The sequence below is a fragment of the Ovis aries genome, chromosome 20 (genome assembly GCF_016772045.2).
Source record: "Ovis aries strain OAR_USU_Benz2616 breed Rambouillet chromosome 20, ARS-UI_Ramb_v3.0, whole genome shotgun sequence".
Taxonomy (NCBI): Eukaryota; Metazoa; Chordata; class Mammalia; order Artiodactyla; family Bovidae; genus Ovis; species Ovis aries.
Window position 1 is genome coordinate 26,595,117 of NC_056073.1, and position 21,523 is coordinate 26,616,639.

At 47.5% G+C, this 21,523-nt stretch overlaps 3 protein-coding genes across 5 annotated transcripts; 2 read left to right on the forward strand and 1 right to left on the reverse strand.

Moving 5' to 3' along the window:
- Positions 1 to 151: 151 nt before the first annotated feature.
- On the forward strand, positions 152 to 15,149 carry HSPA1L (heat shock protein family A (Hsp70) member 1 like). Of its 3 annotated transcripts, XM_027958817.3 has the most exons (3): positions 152 to 771; positions 2,376 to 2,435; positions 12,867 to 15,149. In XM_027958817.3, exon 3 carries the CDS (start codon positions 12,880 to 12,882, stop codon positions 14,803 to 14,805), a length of 1,926 nt encoding a protein of 641 aa, XP_027814618.1. In that variant the 5' UTR covers positions 152 to 771; positions 2,376 to 2,435; positions 12,867 to 12,879; the 3' UTR covers positions 14,806 to 15,149. The 3 variants fall into 3 exon arrangements, with proteins under 3 accessions (XP_027814618.1, XP_004018986.1, XP_011956316.1); XM_004018937.5 differs by lacking the exons at positions 152 to 771; positions 2,376 to 2,435 and adding an exon at positions 11,223 to 11,560; XM_012100926.5 differs by lacking the exons at positions 152 to 771; positions 2,376 to 2,435 and adding an exon at positions 11,223 to 11,275.
- HSPA1A (heat shock 70kDa protein 1A) lies at positions 8,917 to 10,842 on the reverse strand. Its single transcript, NM_001267874.1, is given in 1 exon segment — positions 8,917 to 10,842. A coding segment is annotated over 1 exon segment (1,926 nt).
- Positions 15,150 to 16,194: 1,045 nt separating the features above from the next.
- LSM2 (LSM2 homolog, U6 small nuclear RNA and mRNA degradation associated) lies at positions 16,195 to 21,142 on the forward strand. Its single transcript, XM_004018938.5, has 5 exons — positions 16,195 to 16,423; positions 17,023 to 17,090; positions 20,354 to 20,384; positions 20,497 to 20,556; positions 20,669 to 21,142. Exons 1-5 carry the CDS (start codon positions 16,421 to 16,423, stop codon positions 20,792 to 20,794), a joined length of 288 nt encoding a protein of 95 aa, XP_004018987.1. The 5' UTR covers positions 16,195 to 16,420; the 3' UTR covers positions 20,795 to 21,142.
- The last annotated feature ends 381 nt before the right edge of the window (positions 21,143 to 21,523 follow it).

The window sequence follows — 21,523 nt, forward strand, 5'->3', positions numbered from 1 at the left end:
CTCCAGACTCTTCTAGGATTCGCTGGAGGAAACTGGAGTCCTAAGGCGAGGGGGAGAGGGGCTGGGAAGGTCCACCCACTCAGTCTCCGGTTTCCTGGTGACCAGCCAGCCAAGTAGTTTGGAGTTGACTGGAAGGATCTGCCCTGGGCTTGTAATTAATTGTAGGGCGGTGAGAGGCTCTTGGGGCTCAAATTAGTTTGGTGGTTTAAAGTAGAATTAAAGGCTACACGACTGCCGGGACAGCCAAAATACATAAAGTTCCCGAGTTTCTCGAAGAGGGTTGGCTATCTGTCGATCAAGGAGAGTGATCGGAGGCTAACGCTGATGGAAGCAGCCACGTTTGGGCTGGTTCGCCGAGCGGCTGGGCTGTCCGAGAAATGCCTTGGTCATCCGCGGCGCTTTTTCCATTTTATTTCTAAAATGGGAAGGAAAAGGAGAGAATTGAGGCTGTTTAGTTTTGGCTCCTCTTTAGCCCTATTCAGATGGGTGGGGAAATTTTATTTTTCAGAAGAAAAGCGATTAGGTATATGGTTTTTAGATCGTAGAAGGTTCCCAACGCCTTAGAAGGGACCTGCTCGGTCGGGGAGCGTGGGAAGGGCAGGGCTGGAGCCACAGCTCCCCTGTCCCCGCCCAGAGCCGCTCCCTTTCGCCTCGGGCTGGACTGGGCTTGAGGAGGAAAATATTTTCCATAGATATTTAGCTGTCTTTTGCGCTTCTCCGGATTCCTCATCTTTCCCAGCCCCGGGTGCGGACGCCCCCCTCCCCTCCTCTGTACGTTTTAAATTCCTGGTTTAGCCTCCGATGATCAGTGGTCCCTGGATTAACCTGAGTCCCGAATTCGGTCTTTTGCCTTGTCATTGGCGGCTCCTAGGCTGTCCACCACTTTTAAGTAAATGTGGAGTGGTGGTGAGCCTGCGAGGGTGGGGGTGGGGGAACGTTCAGTCCTGTTTGAGGAGCATGCTATATAGTTGGTTGGCGGGTGGCCCGTTTTAAGCAAACTGTAATGATGCTGGAAGGTGAGAGAGGTTGGCGGGACCTAGGTTTTATCTCCTCTAAAAGTTCAGGTTGTTTGCTGTGTACTTAATTCCTCCATTTAACTTTTTATCCTAGATCTCAGCTTTCTGTTGTTACCCTCCTTCCTGTTTTAAATACAGTCACACTTGGTAATTTATTTTGGCTTTTTCTTCTTCCTTTATGGGCAATGCAATATTCCTCATTAGGCACCTAAACTGTAGGCACCTAAATGTGAGGGACATTAAAGCCATAGTAGAGGGGATTCACAACCCACGAAATAGACTCATTACTGTATCCACATGTCTTGAGCATAGAAAACATGACAGCACAAGTGGGAGGAGGCAGTTGTGGGGTTTTGTTGTTGTTTTAAAATTAATAGCTAAGCCTTAGTTGCAGAATGGTCGATCTTAGTTGTAGCATGTGGGATCTATTTTCTTGACCAGAGATCGAACCCAGGCCGCCTGCATTCTCCTCCACAGTCTTAGCCCTTCTGGACCACCAGAGAAGTACCTGAGGAGGCAACTTCTGATAAAGGGAAGAAATCTCGCTTTGAACACTTTTGCTTAACTGACGTTTACACACACACACACACACACACACACACATACATGCGCGAGCACATGCACACACAGCCATCCATCAAAACACCTCTTTCTGAAATCAGAGGGTATTCAGTTTATTATATAATTTGTTCAGGTTAATCAGATATAAACATATTGCTTTAACAAATCTGTATCTTTCACTGTGCAGGTAGGTGACGACTTTTTTTACCTTCAGTTGTGGCTCTCCAATGAATCACCTCCTTAATCTAGTCAAACTGGTTAAACTTCAGGAATTTTCCATCTCTTTATGCACTTCCAGAGAAGTATTCACCTCCAGAGAAGTCCTTAACCTCATCCCCTCTCCCCTCTCTTCCTCAGCATCAGCTGCTGCTGCTTGCTGCTAAGTCGCTTCAGTCATGTCAGACTCTGTGACCCCAGAGACGGCAGCCCATCAGGCTCCCCCGTCCCTGGGATTCTCCAGGCAAGAACACTGGAGTGGGTTGCCATTGCCTTCTCCCCCATCAGCTGCTACCAGCAGGAATTCTGGATTCGCTCGCCTCTCCAAAATTTGCAGTTCTCTTCCTCTATTGGCTTGAAGCAAAGGGCATCATTGTCTCCACTGTTGGATAGGGAGACAGGTGATAGGGCCTCAAATCTTGCCTTTGCTAGGGTGGAGGCGTGGGGGAGCCACTCGAAAATGCTGTTTTTCATGAATCAAGCAGTCAGCTACACACTGTACTGACCTACGCTTTGCATTGTCTCTCTCTGTGGATGACCTGGAAACCTAAATATCCGTATTTCTTTTCCATTTCTTACCAGGAGAGTCTCTTGAATTTTGTCTTCCTTTCACACTGGACGCTTCCCAAGGCAGGAACTCAGGTACAGGTTTAATTGGTGTCTAAGGAGATTTGGTGTATGACCATTTAGCAGCCTGTGTGTGTGTGTGTGTGTGTGTGTGTGTGTGTGTGTGTGCGCGTGCGCGCCTTCAATGGGGTTGGAGGATGTAATTGACCATATCTAAGCCTTGACAACTTTCATAAGCTTTAAATGATAGTAACCGGGCTGTTAGCCTATTGAATTCTGAGATCACTATGATGAGAAAGGCAGTGCTACACAACTGCAAGACCCTTGACACCTTACAGTATCTCAGGGAGATATGTGTGCCATAATTCAAACTGAATGCTGTATTTTTGTACCTGATAAATCCTTTAATGTAACACAATTGAACTACATGAAAAATCAGATTTCTGCTCTAAGCGACCCATTCCCTAGTCTTGACAATCTTTAAAAAAAAAAACTGGTGTGGAGGCTCATGGCTAAAATATTTACTTTTAATTCCACTAATGTTATTAACTATACCATTTGTATTTTGCTTGTTTCACAAGATTATTATTTCTTGTATTACCAAGTATATGACTGAGCCTTCAACGGAAATGATGACTAGACTTGAAGCAGTTGATCAAATGTATAGTTCGATATATGATCAATGATTGTAATAGTGTAACTCTAGAAGGCAATGGCAACCCACTCCATTACTCTTGCCTGGAAAATCCCATGGACGGAGGAGCCTGGTAGGCTGCAGTCCATGGGGTCGCTAAGAGTTGGACAGGACTGAGCATCTTCACTTTCACTTTTCACTTTCATGCATTGGAGAAGGAAATGTCAACCCACTCCAGTGTTCTTGCCTGGAGAATCCCAGGGACGGGGGAGCCTGGTGGGCTTCCGTCTATGGGGTCGCACAGAGTCGGACACGACTGAAGTGACAGTAGCAGCAGCAGCAGCAAGGAGATTTTAAGACTCCCAAGAGATTTTTCACAACTTTATTTGATGCATTTTGAAATTAGTTTTTTTTAATTGGATTTAGTGTTTGGAAGAATCAAGGTTAAGGTTGCCCAAGCCTGACTGGGTGACAGGGTAAAATTTAAGGGTTGAGGATGGGAGAGAGATTGCCTAGAATGCTAACTGCCAAGGGCAGGAAGTGGGTGGGGCGGAGGGAGCCGTCCTCACCCTGAAGTTGCAGGATCGTTTTTTTTGTTCTCTCTCCTTTTCCCTACAGTTTTTCATCTAGTATTGCTTTTCTCAAGTCTATTTGTTTTTAAAAGACAGTATAATACTAGGTTTTTCAGACAGAAGCAAAAGAGAACAGTGTGACACCTAGAGCCAGGCATTTTTTCATTTTATTTTTGGCTGTGCTAGAGCTCTGCTGCTACAGAGGCTTTTCTCTAGTTGTGGTGAGCAGAGGCTACTCTCTAGTTGAGTTGGGGGTGAGCAGGCTTCTCATTGTGGTGGCTGCTCTTGTTTCAGAGAATGGGCTGTACGTGCTCAATAGTTGTGGCACATAGGCTTAGCTGCTCCTTGGCACGAGGACATGTGGGAATCTTCCTGGACCAGGAATAGAACCTGTGTCTCCTGCATTGGCAGGCGGATTCTTTACGAATGAGCCACCAGACGAGCCCGAGCCAGGCATCTGTAACCTTCAAAGGGCAAAGGCCTGACAGTGTTAGTCACCCAGTCATGTCCGACTCCTTTGTGACCCTGGGGACTGTACCCGGCCAGGCTCCTCTGTCCATGGGATTTTCCACACAAGAACGCTGGAGTGGGTCACCATTCCCTTCTCCTGGGGATCGTCTCTACTCAGGGATAGAACCCAGGTCTCTTGCACTGTGGGCAGATTCTTTACTGTCTGATCCACCAGGGAAGCCCTGGGAACTCTGCTAATTTCCAGCAGCATGGGGAAAAAAACTGGGAAAGGGAAGACCTGGGTTTGTATCTGGACTCTATCTCCTTGTTGAAGCTGTTTTTCTTTCTTAACAATGAAGTACTTGTAAATGAACTAAATTACACAAGTCTGTATAAATTAGAATTAATATATATTTCATAGTATGATACCATCAAGGATTACAAAGACAATATTTAAAAGACTAGTTCAGTGCCTGTGACAGAGTAGTTAGTACTCAAAAGTTTGTGCCCTTCATTCTTTTATTGGAGTAACACTCTCTCGAGTCTCATCTCTCAATAATTTCTTACTGAGGAGCTTACAAGGTTGGGGATTACTACCAGGACTATGATAGTAATACTTTCGGTTTACCATAAAAACTATCTTAAGATTTTTAGGCAGTGTCCTTCAGCCAAACCTTTCTGTTTACAAAGATGAGCACAAAGGTTCAGAGGTTTCGTGGCTTGGCTAGACAGGTAATTAACGGAATCAGTGATTGAACCAACATGTCGGCATAATTCTTACTTTGGACTCCTCTCAATGCTGGCACATAAACCCTATCGTGTTCCACGCTCTATAAAAGAAGAATAGAAACGACCATGGAAGACAGTAAAGAGTGAATGTCAGGGCTCTACGTGCGCCATCGGGGTGTGTGACTTGCGGAGACTCAGCTCCAAGCTGTTGCTTCTGACTCACGCGTATCTACCCACCCCAGCTCCGCCGCTTCCCCTGCAACACCCACACTTCCACCTTCCCAGCCCTTCCAGCTTCTCCCAGGACCGTCTCCCCTTCCCGTTAACACAGACTGGTCGGTTGTTAACAGAGGGAGGGGGAGTCCCGTTACTATGGCTAGGCTGGCAAGAATTCTGGAAACTAAATGTAGAGCCATGACTAAGCTTGATGTCCTAGGGTGGCGGCGGGGCAGGGGGCGACGGGCGGGGGAGGGAGACGGGTGGGGCAGTTTGTTTGTTGAAGAGTGTTCCTACGAGCCAGTCCCCGCCTCTGAGCCCAGAGAGCTCCAGAAAGTTCCTGACGCAGCCCGAAACGGGGGCAAGGAGCCAGAGCGAGTAAGACCCCGATAGAGCGGGGCGGGGCCTGACGGCGGGGCTGGCCGCGGAGTTGCCTGGCCGGGGCCGGCGTTTTTCGGTTGTCTTTTTCAAAATGGGATTAAAGGAGTCAGTAAAGGAGAAACCTTTAGAGTTTCCCTCAAACTCGCTAATTTGCTGGGTGAAAACACTGGACAGGTTTGTAACTGACACAAGTTGGATGGATTAGGGTGGCCAGAAGCGAGAAGGTCCCCACCGCCCGAGGCGGGTTCGCCGCAGCCCTGGGCAGGGATTGGCTACAGCTGGGAGCTGGCTGTCTTGTCTGCCGCCGCCCCATCCCCCGAATCTAGTCCCTGGTTCTCATGGGGACGTCTGGAGGGGTAAAAAGGTGGAAGATCCTCTGGGGGTGATTCTGATCTTCCGGACTCCTCCGCCCCCTTACCCTGTATTTCTTGTGTGCCCTCCCTCCTACCCCGCCGTGCCCTTTCCTCCGACTCCCTGCTGGGCGGTACTGGCGCCCGTGGGGTGGGGCAGGTTGGCTCGGCATGCCGAATTCGCTGCGATACCTGACCCCTTAACGTCTCTACGTGAGCTAGAGTTAGGAGAGGACTGATGGGGTTGCTATATCCCACTGAACTGCACTGGAAACTTTGCGGGTGACCCTCGGGGATGGATTTAAGGTGATCAGTTGGAATAAAGAATGACGACAGTTGCCCTTTCTTATTCCTACCTTGAGGCTCGCCCTCAGAAATCGCCAGTGTTGACTTTTCACCTGAAAACCATTTAACTGAAAGCCCATGCTTCTGTGCACGTCTCTCACAATTATGTTATTGCTTTGGTATCCTTTTCATTTTTAATGACAGAATCCAGTTAAACACCAGGAGTAACTATGTGTTAATAACGTAATAGCTTGGATTTAAAATTAGTCACATTACCATAACCATCTAATTTTTGAGGGCTGGCATAGGGAAGTAGGTGAGATTGGAAGTAGGGAAGGTGTTAGATTTTAAAAATGCTGTTTGATAGACCATTATTTTTCCTTGATGCACCTCCTCCCCCCGAGTTCCTGCTGCTACTGCAAACACCTTCTCCAGGAATGACTTTGCATTCTCTTTGTCCCTCAGCTTCATGTTGAAGGTGATTATTTTCAAAATAGTCTGTGCAAGGGACTGTGCAGTAACACCGTATATTGACTTCCTAATAAAACACCCTGATAATCTTACTGATTTAGCCATAGTGAAAGTGAAGTCGCTCAGTCGTGTCCGACTCTTTGCGACCCCATGAACTGTAGCCGACCAGGCTCCTCTGTCCATGGGATTCCCCAGGCAATAGTACTGGAGTGGATTGCCATCTCCTTCTCCAGGGGATCTTCCTGACCCAGGGATCGAACCCAGGTCTCCTGCATTGTAGACAGACGCTTAACCGTCTGAGCCACCAGGGAAGTCCATAGGAACTCATTTTCTCCAAGTTAATCTCTGGAGATTTCGCTAATCTCTCTTATCAAAGGTGTTTGTTTAGGTCTTTCCCAATCTCCACCCACCCTCCCCATCCCTTGCCACCTCCCCCTAAAAGTGACTGCTTGAAGAATTATTGTATTATCTGCAGATGACAGTCACAGATGGTACTGCAGTTCTGTGGGGGTAGAGGAGGTCTTGTTGCAACCAAATATCCCCATGAAGGTTGACTCACATTGTGGCTACAGTCCACCGTGCTACAGTTCACCTACCCTGAGGATTAAACCTGTGTTTATATGCTGGCCTGCAGGTCTAAGCATCTCTTAGATTTCCATTTCCAAACTTACAGGGACAGGTCTACCTCTACATGTTATTCCCATTAGAGTTTCTTCTAATGCAAGTATTTAGTGAAAGATTTGGTGGGCCTTGAGATACACACACTCACAAAGTGCTTTTCCAGAATGTTGACACAATTCTTTTTTACTACTTTTGGTGAATTCATATAACATAAACCATTTTAAAGTGTACAATTTAGTGGTACCTAGCCCAGTATGTGCAATCACCACTTCCACCTGGTTCCAGAATCTCTGTAATCCCCAGATACAATTGACTTTTAAAGGGGCTCACTCCCCAAGTCGTGAGGATTGTGCCAGGCCTTTTCCCACAAACAGGCTGTGGAGGGGACTCTTCCCAGAATGCTAGCAGCAGTTACAGCAAGAAGCATCTCCAGGGGAAGGAAGCCTGTGGTTAAGGCTTCCTGGTACAGTGCTGCAGGTTTTTTCAATCACTTGTCTAAATTAACCAGTATTACACCTCTAGCATTAACCGTATTATCTGACACAGTTGTTTAGGATTATACAGAGTCAAAGCAGAAAGATTACTGATTGTGAAACCTAGGGTAGACCCAGAACCAGACATGCACAAAGCCCTGTGGACAGCAGAGCAAAAAACAATAAAACCTCAGTTGGAATCCAGGTTCAGCATCTTCCCTGAACCCATTTTTTAACCTTGAAATAAATTTTAATCAAGCCAGTGACTTTTAAGTCTCCACATATGTCCAGCTGTGGAAGCCAAACACTGCCTATACTCAGTCAGTATGGTGGAATGGAAATTAATAAACATTTAAAAGGCCCCTGGTACAGTACCTGGTAGGTAAGAGCACTGAAATACTGGGGGTCCGTCCTCCTGCTGGGGGATTAAACAGTGACACCTCTCTAAGGTACTCACTGGGATACTTAAAATGTAGGTAACCAGTACTGGAAACGCAGCATTTTTATCTCAGCATTCTTTCACGAAATTAAACTGAAGCATCAGGCCAAAGCCCTCCATTTTAAACTGAGACTTGAGGATCACAGTGGCTAACGCAATCATGCATCATTAGGCAAGCCGGTACTAGATTTCACATTTCCTCAGTGCCAATTTAGGACTCACCTTCTCTTTTATGCTGAATCCAGATTAAGTAACAAGGCTCTAAGGTATCACCCGTACTTACAACCAGCAGCTGCCATGACCTTCCAATATAACTGCCTCATTTGCCTGCTTCTCCAGGAATACTCCCACTCACAGGCTCTTTCTGAGGTCACCGGTAAAGTATGGACCCCCCCCCCCAACCTTGAGGCTGCCATGCCAGTAGCCCTTAACCTTTTCTGGATTCACAAACACAGCCATTCAAATGAGCAGTTTTATGTTTCCCAAGGATACTATTTGCCTAAAAGAAATGTGTCATAATGCTATATTCTTTTCTGGATCCCTGACCTTATCTAAGAGGCCAATTCCAGTTCATTTCTGGACACTGTAAAACAGACAACCTCTGCAGATCCTTCCAACTTCAAATAAAAACACAGAAGCAAACACTCAAATTATGTGACTTTTATTTACTTGGAAGTAAACAGTGAGAAACGGGGGGAAAAAATAGCTTGAGTTTGGCATGAGTACTACAAAAAGAAAAATTGACAAAAGATGGCAGTATACATTAGCTCTATACTTAAGACTCTGGAAAAGAGTTCCTAACTTCACCAAAGGGACAGTTCAACATCCCAAACAGCTTGCATAGCTGATGGCTGATGAAAGGCAGATATATAAGGCAATGCAAAGCCTTGGATCCCAACAGTCTCCATAACAAACAGCAATCCAGGGAAGGATTCCTAATCCACCTCCTCAATGGTGGGGCCAGACCCAGAGCCCCCTTTAGGGGCCTGAGCCCCAAAGCCGCCAGCCCCGGGGCCGCCCGCCCCCTGGTACAGTCTGCTGATGATGGGGTTACACACCTGCTCCAGCTCCTTCCTCTTGTGCTCAAACTCGTCCTTCTCCGCCAAGGTGTTGGCGTCCAGCCAGGAAATCACCTCCTGGCACTTGTCCAGCACCTTCTTCTTGTCCGCCTCGCTGATCTTGCCCTTCAGCCCCTCATCCTCCACGGCGCTCTTCATGTTGAAGGCGTACGACTCCAGCGCGTTCTTGGCAGACACCCTCTCGCGCTGGACCTCGTCCTCTGCCTTGTACTTCTCTGCCTCCTGCACCATGCGCTCGATCTCCTCCTTGCTCAGCCGGCCCTTGTCGTTGGTGATGGTGATCTTGTTGGCCTTGCCCGTGCTCTTGTCCGTGGCCGTGACGTTCAGGATGCCATTGGCGTCGATGTCGAAGGTCACCTCGATCTGGGGCACCCCCCGCGGGGCCGGCGGGATGCCGCTCAGCTCGAAGCGCCCCAGCAGGTTGTTGTCCCGAGTCATGGCCCTCTCGCCCTCGTACACCTGGATCAGCACGCCCGGCTGGTTGTCCGAGTAGGTGGTGAAGATCTGCGTCTGCTTCGTGGGGATGGTGGAGTTGCGCTTGATCAGGGCGGTCATCACGCCTCCGGCCGTCTCCAGTCCCAGCGACAGGGGAGCCACGTCCAGCAGCAGCAGGTCCTGCACGTTCTCCGACTTGTCCCCCATCAGGATGGCCGCCTGCACCGCCGCCCCGTATGCCACCGCCTCGTCCGGGTTGATGCTCTTGTTGAGGTCGCGCCCGTTGAAGAAGTCCTGCAGCAGCTTCTGCACCTTGGGGATGCGGGTGGAGCCCCCCACCAGGACCAGGTCGTGGATCTGGGCCTTGTCCAGCTTGGCGTCGCGTAGAGCCTTCTCCACCGGCTCCAGGGTGCTCCGGAACAGGTCGGAGCACAGCTCCTCGAACCGTGCCCTGGTGATGGACGTGTAGAAGTCGATGCCCTCGAACAGGGAGTCGATCTCCAGGCTGGCCTGGGTGCTGGACGACAAGGTCCTCTTGGCCCGCTCGCACGCCGTGCGCAGCCGCCTCACGGCCCGCTTGTTCTGGCTGATGTCCTTCTTGTGCTTCCTCTTGAACTCCTCCACGAAGTGGTTCACCAGCCTGTTGTCGAAGTCCTCCCCGCCCAGGTGCGTGTCCCCGGCCGTGGCCTTCACCTCGAAGATGCCGTCGTCGATCGTCAGGATGGACACGTCGAACGTGCCCCCGCCCAGGTCAAAGATGAGCACGTTGCGCTCCCCCTTGCCCGTCCGGTCCAGGCCGTAGGCGATGGCGGCGGCCGTGGGCTCGTTGATGATCCTCAGCACGTTCAGCCCCGCGATCACCCCCGCGTCCTTGGTGGCCTGCCGCTGCGAGTCGTTGAAGTAGGCCGGCACGGTGATCACCGCGTTGGTCACCGGGTGGCCCAGGTACGCCTCGGCGATCTCTTTCATCTTGGTCAGCACCATCGACGAGATCTCCTCTGGGTAGAACGCCTTGGTCTCCCCCTTGTAGCTCACCTGCACTTTAGGCTTGTCTCCGTCGTTGATCACGCGGAAAGGCCAGTGCTTCATGTCCGACTGCACCACCGGGTCGCCGAACTTGCGGCCGATCAGCCGCTTCGCGTCGAACACGGTGTTCTGCGGGTTCAGCGCCACCTGGTTCTTGGCTGCATCGCCGATGAGCCGCTCGGTATCGGTGAAGGCCACGTAGCTGGGGGTGGTGCGGTTGCCCTGGTCGTTGGCGATGATCTCCACCTTGCCGTGCTGGAACACCCCCACGCAGGAGTAGGTGGTGCCCAGGTCGATGCCGATAGCCGTGTTTTTCGCCATGCCGGTGCCCTGCCTTTTCGGCTCCGAGATGAGCTCCAAACCTGAAAACGGTCGAGAGGATCTGCGACGTGAAGCTCGGGCTTTTCGGAAACCGAAAACTGAACGCGCTGGTGCCGCTCGGGGTGGTCCTTGGAGATAGCGGGTCTGCGGAAGCTGTTCTCACGGACTAAGCCGCAAGTTTTATCAGCTTTCTCCAGGCTGCTGTTTTCTCTTCAGGCGGCTCTGTGTTTATAATTCTTCATCAAGCCCCGCCTTTTCCCTCCTCAGCCAATGACCGAGCTCAGTGGGGCTGCCAGGTCGGGAATATTCCAGGGGTTTCGCCTCAAGTCCTGCCCCCTGGCTTTCTGGAACCAATCAGCGCCCTGGATGCCACTCCTCCCAGAACTCTCCAGACTCTTCTGGGACTTGCTGGCTGGCACTGTCTCAGAAAAGGGTAATGGGAGGGGAAGAGGTGGGAGGGGCTGGTGGGTCGGGACTTGGGGCGGTGGTGTTGACGCCGCCCTGCTGTAGTCGCGTTACAATGGAGGTGCTGCCTCTGACCTCACGGGCTAGTAGAGAATTAGGATGATACGTCTGGACCCAGCTCAAAGTCGTAGGGCTGGGCGGGTGGGGGGTGGGGGGACACCGCCTGAGCAGTTTGGCTATTGAAGGAGCCCCAAGTTATAGGGGCTCCCCATCCGAACCATATCAAACTGGATCGAAGGCGGCGGGACACTAGGTGAGTCACAAGTGCTGTGACTAGAATGGGCTGGGAATAGGCAAGACTAGTAGGTCCTGGTTTGAGGCGGTATTGGAAACTTCTTTAGTTTGTTTAAATATAGGGAAGGGGCATCCTTTAAGGGCCGCAAACGTGGCTGGAATTGCTTAGAGCTACCAAAAAAAAAAAAAGTGAAGGAGCTGGTAGGTTATTGTCTCCAGATAACAGGAGTTCTGTTTTTGAGAAGATTAGAGAAAGTCTTAAGAGAGCACCACCTTACCTGAGAAAACTCATGAGGGCTTGATTGGGTACTTAGCGGCATTCTTCAGACTGGCCGAAATCTCAACAATCGCTGCTGCTGCTAAGTCGCTTCAGTCGTGTCCAACTCTCTGCGACCCCATAGACGGCAGCCCGCCAGGCTCCGCCGTCCCTGGGATTCTCCAGGCAAGAGCACTGGAGTGGGGTGCCATTGCTTTCTCTGAAACAATCCCTAATAGAGGGTAAAAGACGACCGGCAGGGTTGCTAAACCCACCTGTGGCGAGTGATGTCTCCTGAGGAGACTAGAACTTCAAATAATGAGTTCAGCAGGAGACTTGTACCATATTAGAATAAACTAAATCACAGACACTGGACAGTGGAGTCAGGCCCTGTGAGAAATTAAAATCAATATGCCACTGCCCTCGCTCTTCATTCCTGTTAGCTAGGAGTTTTTCTATCTTGTCCAAAAGCCTTGTTTGGAAGAGATGTTTGTACAGGGATTATATGGCAGGATTATTCATAATAGCCATAAAATGGAAACCACTTAAGTACCACAGAAAGAATGAATAAACAAATGTGGTATATACATACAGAAAAAGTTATTCAGCTGTAAAGATGCAAAAAATTATGACATGCTGTAAAATAGATGAACTTTTAAGATATGGTAAGTAAAAAAAAAGATATGGTAAGTAAGTCAGTCACAAAAAGGAAAATAGTGTATAATTTCACTCATGTGAGGTACTTAGAGTTAAATTCTGAGAGACAAAAAGTAGGCAAAAAAAAAAAAATGTAGACTAGTGGTGGTCCAAGGGTTGGGAGGAGAGGGGAAATGGGGACTTGTTTAATGGGTATAAAATTTGTATTGCAAGATAAAAAATTCTGGAGATTTGTTGACCAAAAATGTGAGTGGACTTACTTCTGAACTGTATGCCAAAAATTGGTTAAGAGGGTAAATTTTATGTTGTGTTTTACCACAGTTAAAAATAAATTAAAATGGAAAGAAAATTAAAAATTAAAATAAAAAAATTTTTGTTACTGAAAAATTTCTATCTCATTCTTTACCCACAGGCCTAGGAAAACCATGGCTGCGGCTAAGGGAACGGCCATCGGCATCGACCTGGGCACCACCTACTCCTGTGTGGGGGTGTTCCAGCACGGCAAGGTGGAGATCATTGCCAACGACCAGGGCAACCGCACTACCCCCAGCTATGTGGCCTTCACTGATACAGAGCGGCTCATCGGCGATGCGGCCAAGAACCAGGTAGCCATGAATCCCCAGAACACTGTCTTTGATGCCAAACGTCTGATCGGCAGAAAGTTTAATGATCCTGTCGTGCAATCAGATATGAAACTTTGGCCTTTCCAAGTAATCAATGAAGGAGGCAAGCCCAAGGTAATGGTGTCCTACAAAGGGGAAAAGAAAGCTTTTTATCCTGAGGAAATCTCTTCTATGGTACTGACTAAGATGAAGGAGACTGCTGAGGCTTTTTTGGGCTACACTGTCACCAATGCTGTGATCACTGTGCCAGCCTACTTCAATGACTCTCAACGCCAGGCCACCAAGGATGCAGGTGTTATCGCAGGTCTCAATGTGCTAAGAATTATCAATGAACCCACTGCTGCTGCCATTGCCTATGGCTTAGATAAAGCAGGCCAGGGAGAACGACATGTCTTGATCTTTGATCTGGGTGGAGGCACATTTGATGTGTCCGTCCTGACCATAGATGATGGGATTTTTGAGGTTAAGGCCACAGCTGGGGACACCCACTTGGGTGGGGAGGATTTTGACAACAGGCTTGTGAGCCACTTTGTGGAAGAGTTCAAGAGGAAACATAAGAAGGACATCAGCCAGAACAAGCGGGCTGTGAGGCGGTTGCGCACTGCCTGCGAAAGGGCCAAGAGGACCCTGTCATCCAGCACCCAGGCAAACTTGGAAATTGACTCACTTTATGAAGGCATTGACTTCTACACATCCATCACCAGAGCCCGATTTGAAGAGTTGTGTGCAGACCTGTTTAGGGGCACCCTGGAGCCTGTGGAGAAGGCTCTTCGGGATGCCAAGATGGATAAAGCTAAAATCCATGACATTGTCTTAGTAGGAGGCTCTACTCGAATCCCTAAGGTTCAGAGGCTGTTGCAGGACTACTTTAATGGTCGTGATCTCAACAAGAGCATCAACCCCGATGAGGCAGTTGCCTATGGGGCTGCAGTTCAGGCAGCCATTTTGATGGGGGATAAGTCTGAAAAGGTACAGGACCTGCTTTTGTTGGACGTGGCTCCCCTGTCTTTAGGGTTGGAGACTGCAGGGGGAGTCATGACTGTACTAATCAAGCGCAACTCCACCATCCCCACGAAGCAGACACAGATTTTCACCACCTACTCAGACAATCAGCCGGGCGTGCTGATCCAGGTGTATGAGGGCGAGAGGGCCATGACTCGGGACAACAACCTGCTGGGGCGCTTTGATCTGACTGGAATCCCTCCTGCACCCAGGGGAGTGCCCCAGATTGAGGTGACCTTTGACATCGATGCCAATGGTATTCTCAATGTAACAGCTATGGATAAGAGCACAGGCAAGGCCAACAAGATCACCATTACCAATGACAAGGGCCGGCTGAGCAAGGAGGAGATTGAGCGCATGGTTCTGGATGCTGAAAAATACAAAGCTGAGGATGAGGTCCAGAGAGAGAAAATTGCTGCAAAAAATGCCTTAGAATCCTATGCTTTTAACATGAAGAGTGCTGTGAGTGATGAAGGCCTACAGGGCAAGATTAGTGAGTCTGATAAAAAGAAAATACTGAGTAAATGCAATGAGGTCCTTTCGTGGCTGGAGGCCAATCAACTGGCTGAGAAAGATGAGTTTGATCATAAGAGAAAGGAATTGGAGCAAGTGTGTAACCCAATCATCACAAAACTCTACCAGGGAGGATGCACTGGGCCTTCCTGTGGAACAGGGTATACACCTGGAAGGGCTGCAACAGGCCCCACAATTGAAGAAGTAGATTAATCTTATGTGGAGCTGGACGGTTCTAGGGTGCCTCTAAGATGAATTTTGTTGCCCTCATCTTCAAACATGGTTATGATTCCTGAATTGACTGGGTCTGAATATAAGTGATCATCCCTTTTGGATTCTGATGGAGGAGTCTCATATACCACCTTTTCACACTCCAATAATTTTCTGACACATTCCAACAAATTTCTGACTCTGGAATGAGACTCTTAGGAAAACTAGGCACCTCTCGGAACCATCTGAAGAATTTGAATGTCTGTTATTTATTTCCAGCCTTCCCAACTTCCTTTTTCCTGTGTGGATGGTTATTTGTCCCTCAGTAAATTTGTTCCTAAAGCAAATTACTTGTGGTATTTTTAGACTATGAGTGTATCTTATAAAGTAGGGAAAGGGAGAGTATGGAGCTACCAGGTGTGGTCTGTTTGTGAGCTAATTGTGAATGATTAAGCTGGTAAGGGCAAAATATTTGAATTTTCATGAGCTGATTGAAGGAAAAAAACTTTTGATTATCAGGCACCTTTAACCTTTAGCCCAGTTAGAGTAGCTGCTAATTTAGAGAGTGCTTTTAAGCGATTGACTGACTTAGGTGTTTAAGGTTGAGCTGGGGAGTTGGGGCAAGGACCGGAACTTCTGCTTGAGGTCCTGATATCACTCATAGGTGGGGCCTAGGAGATCCAGCCCTTAGGCACTTAATATTACAGTCCTTTACTTGCTGAAATATATTTCTTAAAAAACCTCCTAACAAATGTGTACTTTTATGCAAGAAGAGAAATGAAAAACTTATGATGAGCTTATTCCTTAAAAAATACCTTCACCTATTGTGTCACAATTTCTCATACTTATACAGCCTGGGGGAACATGCTGTAAGTATGTGTAACTGCATTTACTGCATTTGTGTCCCTTTGTGTTTGAGAGGGAAATATTTGGAAGTGAAACATTAGAATGGGTATTTTTATCCCCGATCCAGTGTGTTCTGTTTTACTCAGTCCTTTTCAGGACAGCTATAGGCAAAGTATGAAAGAAATGTGGACTGAGTAATGTGTTTATTGGGAACCTTTGATAAAATCAAGATTTGCTGGCCTGCAGGCTCTTGATCTCGGGGACTTCCCAATTTTTTTGTTGTTGTTACCCAAGTGTAGCATGCAGAGAAAAGTGTACAAATCATCATGGATTTTCACAAGCTCCCCGGCAGTCAGTCTGCAATAGGAAGTGTCTTTAAGGTAAGAGCAAATCGGGCTGGAAGCGAATTTATTGTGGTAGAAAGGAACAAAAACCTGAAAGGCGGTGAGCCAGCCTTTTCAACCCAACGGGCGCAGTTGGGGCCTGCGCCTGCGCGGTGGGAGCTCGCCCCTCCGGGAGGAAGTCGAAAGGCGGGAAGCCCCGCCCCTCTCCCGGCTTTGGCTTTCTCCTCAGTTTTACTCGGCCGGCTCCCCCTGAGCCGCAAGCCAGCCGTTCTCTGTCCTCCATCACTCGGAGCTCTCCGCTGTGCCACCCCGCTGCGCCTGCGCGACCCTACCCCGCCCCACGCGCGGGCTCGCGATCCAATTCCCGCCAGGCCTCCGGCCCACAGCCCCCGGCCCGCGCCTTCCCGGTCCGGCGGAGAGCAAGCACCATGGTAGGTACCGTGACGTCACAAGGGGGCGCCCTTGGGGAGCGCGGGCGGTTGGGACGGTTGGGGGCGGGGTGGGCGTCCCTTTGGAGGCTTTGTTCCTCTGGGCTGGCGTTGGGCCCTAGATTTTTCCCTCCGTTATTGGTTCCTGCGCCTCAAGTTCTTTGAGAAGAGACTTGGAAGCAAATGGAATTTTTTTACCCCCTATGAGAGAGTCAGCAGGGACAGTAGACCTCAAGGAGCATTTCCCTGACGGAGACCAGGCTCCGAGAAGGAGCGGGTGGAATACTTGCTACAATTCTCTAGGAGGTGTGGGCAGGACCCCAGGAGAGAGAGTCCATTGAGGCAGACCCGACGTGTGCAGGGCAGATGACTCTGGGGCTTTCTGTCAGGGGCTCGTAGTGTGCATCATCGTCAGGGCTGCAGCTGTTCATTCGAGTATTCCTTCCTCTGTGTTCCTGTGAAGTATTCCTTCCTGTGAAGTTTAGAGAACTGCCAGAGATGTGGCGGGATCCCAGTACCAATGTTTGGTAATACTGGCAGGGATTCACACCTCTTTACTATGTCCCCTCCCATATGATGATTTTCCCCCTCTCGCCCAATAGCTCTTCTATTCCTTTTTCAAGTCCCTTGTCGGCAAGGATGTGGTCGTGGAACTCAAGAATGACCTGAGGTAGGTACTTGTTCCCACAAGTTTGTAGGGGGTGGATGTGCCAAGCGCCCTGGAACCTGTGTAATTTGACGAGTATTTGAGCACTAGGCAAGGTGGGAGAGATACAAAAGGAAGAAATGACTTGTGCCTTAAACTTGCAGATTAGCTGGGGAGTTGTATCATGTATTGGAAAACAATATAAAGAAATGTATAAGTAGTAAGAACCAGAGAGAAGACAGGGCAGACCCGACTTCTAGAAATCAAAGTATCAGTTCCACAAGTAACGATGTATGTAGAAGGATGTTGGTAGATTTGTGTGTGTGTGTAATAGTCACAAGTTGGGGGGAAAATAGCCATAAATAGGGAATGGGTTCGATTGTGGTATTTCCATATAATATAGCTGTCACATAGAAATGAGATACCAATAGGGAAAAGCTATTGCAGTACTGTATATGTGGCATAATCTCCCTTTTGTTGAAGAAAATATAAAAGATACACAGGAGACCAGTGAGCTCCTTCTGTCTGTACTGCTTTTACATCCCCTGTCCCCTTGTATCATTAGCTTCTAATTATCTCTCAGGACTTGTGAAAGTTATTTCACACTATATCCCTGGACTTTCCTGGTTCTAGCCAAGTACACTCTTCTGTTACAAAGTCTTTTTCCTTGCTAGTGGGTGCTTCTCAAATTGTGATTTCATAGAAATGTATTAACTGTTTAGGAACCGTCTTTCCTACAGGGCCAAGACCATGTTTACGTTTACCACTGTGTACCTAATGTCTAACACAGGCCTGAATAAATTGTTTAACTCATTTTATTTTCAGAACATCTCTACATGACATACACTATTGTTGCTGTTTTACACATGAGGCAACTGAAGGTTGGATAGATTAAGAAACTTGGTTAGGTCTACACAACTAGTAAAAGACAAAACCAGAACTTAAATTCCATTATCTGCTCCCCCGCCATATGTTTCTAATGGGCTTCCCTGATAGTTCAATTGGTAAAGAATCCACCTGGAATCCAGGAGACCCTGGTTCAATTCCTGGGTCAGGAAGATCCACTGGAGCAGGGATAGGCTACCCACTCTAGTATTTTTGGGCTTCCCTTGTCGCTCAGCTGGTAAAGAATCCACCTGCAATCCAGGAAACCTGGGTTTGATCCCTGGGTTGGGAAGATCCCCTGGAGAAGGGAAAGGCTACCCACTCCGGTATTCTGGCCTGGAGAATTCCACGGACTTTATGGTCCATGGGGTTGCAGAGAGTCAGACATAACTGAGAAACTTTCACTTCACCCCTTTTTAAATTAAAAACACGGTCGTAGTCTCTTTGCAGTTGTGAAACTTGCCTTTTCACTTAACAGTATGTTGTGGGTATTTTCCATGTCAATAAAGTTGATGTTTAACATTGTTAATGTCTGAATGGCATTTTTCTAAGCTGGCTAGAACTGATTTAAGCAAAACCTTGCTGCTGGACACTTAGGCTGTTCCCAATTCTTCGTTTTTGCAAGTGATTTTGTCCTGAACATCCTTAAGTGTATACATCTTATTTCATTAGAAGAAAATAAAGAATCCTTTGAATGAAATGTACATTTTAAATATCAAAACATAATACCTGACTGTCCTTTAGAAAGTTTGAGTCAAAGTATTCTCTCCCTAGCAGTTTCTTCTACATTTCTATGTGAGATAATTTCTTAGTGGGGAAACATTGACATGGCGGAATGGTGAAGCAAGGGATTTATTTGCCTTTTAGGTCAGAGATTTCTGATCTATGGTACCCACAATGCCTGTGATATTGATTGCGTATAAATTGGGTCCATATAGAGAGACAAGTGTGGAAACCACAACTACTTTCATCACTTCTGTAAGATGACTTGTTTTTTATTTTCCTCTTTTTTTCTTCCTGGGTTTTCCAAATGGCAAGAATAACTGTTGTTATAGCCTCAGACCCTAAAGCAAGGACTTAAAGATTCAAAGGTAATCCATTGAGTTGGGAGAAGTGCTCTTTCTCTCATGCTGGGTGTCAGACCACTTTTGTGCCAAGTATCTCATTCTAAAGGGATTGAAGAAAAGTTACCATTTTATGCATTTCCTGAAAGTTATTTCACAGCTGCAGTAGGTGATAGGGCACCATCAAAGGTTTTTTGTTTTGATTTGTTTTTTAGCATCCAGGAATATGGTGAAATCACCACTGAGGCAGTCGGTCTGACACTGGATTTCAAATACTTAGAATTTTACAAAAACTAGGGCCCAACAGAGAACCAACAACTTGAATTTTGGCAAGATTAAGGATTTTTTAAATACAAACAGGCAATTAAAGAGCAGTTATTCTTACAAAGAAAACTCTTGACAACCTTTACCACACTATACACATACTACACTAGCTTATGTTTCCTCTTTTGTCATAGATTCTTGGAATCTTTGAGCGCATATTAGTGTTTCAGAAACAGGTTCTAAGGAACTTAGAATCTGGTGGTGACATGCAGGATGGTTAGGATGAAGGCAGCCAGGCTGGAGGCTAGCGTGGATTGAGCTGTAAAGTCATTAGACCTTGGTTTGTCAAAGAGAATTATAGAAACTGCAGAAATGTTAGACATCAGCAAACAGTGGGGATTTGTAGGACATGAAAGGTCCTTGATTTACAGGGGTTGAGGTTGTGAGAGTGTTGAAACCATTGGCAGAAATTAAAGGATTGGGAGAGAGTCTGGCTTGAAGCACTGGTATTTAGATAGCATTCCTCTTTAACATTGCAGGCGGCTCATGGATTCAGGGAGAGGACATCCCTTGTGCCTACATCATCAAGAACACTGCTAGTTTGTTAATTTATATACATTACATATGGGGCTCTGGTTCCAAAGCAGTAGTATTTGAAAAGAACTGATGATTTGAGGGGTCATACAGGCCTGGATCAAAGTCCTTGTTCTAAACTTGGCCAAATTACAAAATGTTTCTGGGACCCTGGATGTTTCATAATAGCTACCCAATGAAATGGCTGTAAAGATTACAAATACTATGGAGAACACAGGTCTGGCACAGTTGTTTGATGGCAGCTACAAGAGTGAGTTGGTTTAGGGGAGAAGAGATGTGAGGTCTAAAATAACACACTGCTCTGGAAGCACTTTCTTTCTTCTCCAGAGCTTAGTCATGCCCCTGTCTGGTTGTACCTTTTCTGGTTTCTTCAAGTCCTTTACTTCCCCCAACCATGTTCTTATCCCCTGCTCTGAAGTCACCTCTGTGTTGACTTTGGTATAAATTAATTTGGTTTTACCCTCTCTCTGCCCATAACAGCATCTGTGGAACCCTCCATTCTGTGGATCAGGTGAGATTATAAGGGCCCTAAATGGGGTCTTGGGGAAGGAAATGGGAGAGCTTGAGAGCTGGGTACTTTCATCTTGACTCTAGTTTTAATGATGGTGTTCATCTTTTCTTAGTATCTCAACATCAAACTAACTGACATCAGTGTCACAGACCCTGAGAAATACCCTCACATGGTGAGTTGTGGATAGTAGAGAAGAGGAACACCTCTCAAAGAAAGCAGGGGGTCCCTGGCTGGATAGAGGGCATTTTTTAAGGGTGTTTTCATATTTGCCTATCTTTGTCTAGTTATCAGTGAAGAACTGCTTCATCCGGGGCTCAGTGGTTCGCTATGTGCAGTTGCCAGCAGATGAAGTCGACACACAGTTGCTACAAGATGCAGCAAGGAAGGAGGCCCTGCAGCAGAAGCAGTGATAGTTCCTCCTCCCTTCCCCTCCTTCCATTGGTGACCCGTAACATCATTTCCCAGTCCCGGAGGCCTCCCTCCCATACTTCTTGAGGTGTTCTTTGTTTTTTGATAGCAAAAGCTGCTTCTTTTTTTTTTTAAAGAATGTGGATGAGAGGGCTAATAATGGGGAGCGGCTGTCCTCTGTTGAGTAGGCTGAGGAACTGAGAAGCCTTCCCTGTCTGCAGCACCTGCCTTTCTCACTTTTTCCCTGGAGGTGGTGGGAGAATCTATCAGATCTCTCCAGGGTGGCACGTGATTTATTGTGGGGAGGGAAGGAATCTGTCCCGCATCGGGAATAAAATTTATGAAGCAAATTCGAGTTCTGGTTCTGTGTGCGCTTTGGGAAGAGGGCTGGAGAGTGGGTGGGAAAGGCGCGCTTAATTCGTCCAAGCCCTGTTACTCTCAATTACCCCAGCATTATCCGCTACTACTCTCCTGGTATAAACCATAGCATTACCCCAGCTGGACTACGCCGTGTCTTCTGAACATTCGCCTACCCAACAAAGCCTTATAGTGTATCTACAGTGCTTGCTGTCCTTCCATTAATATGAAAGTTAATGAGAGACCAAAAGTGCGTTTGATGCTGCTGGACTGTTTCCTTAAGCCTCCCAAATCAGTACACTTTTCCCCCATATCTATTGTAGATAAATGCAAACAAGTGACAATTTTTGCTGTGGAGAGTTGCTGGCATTGAA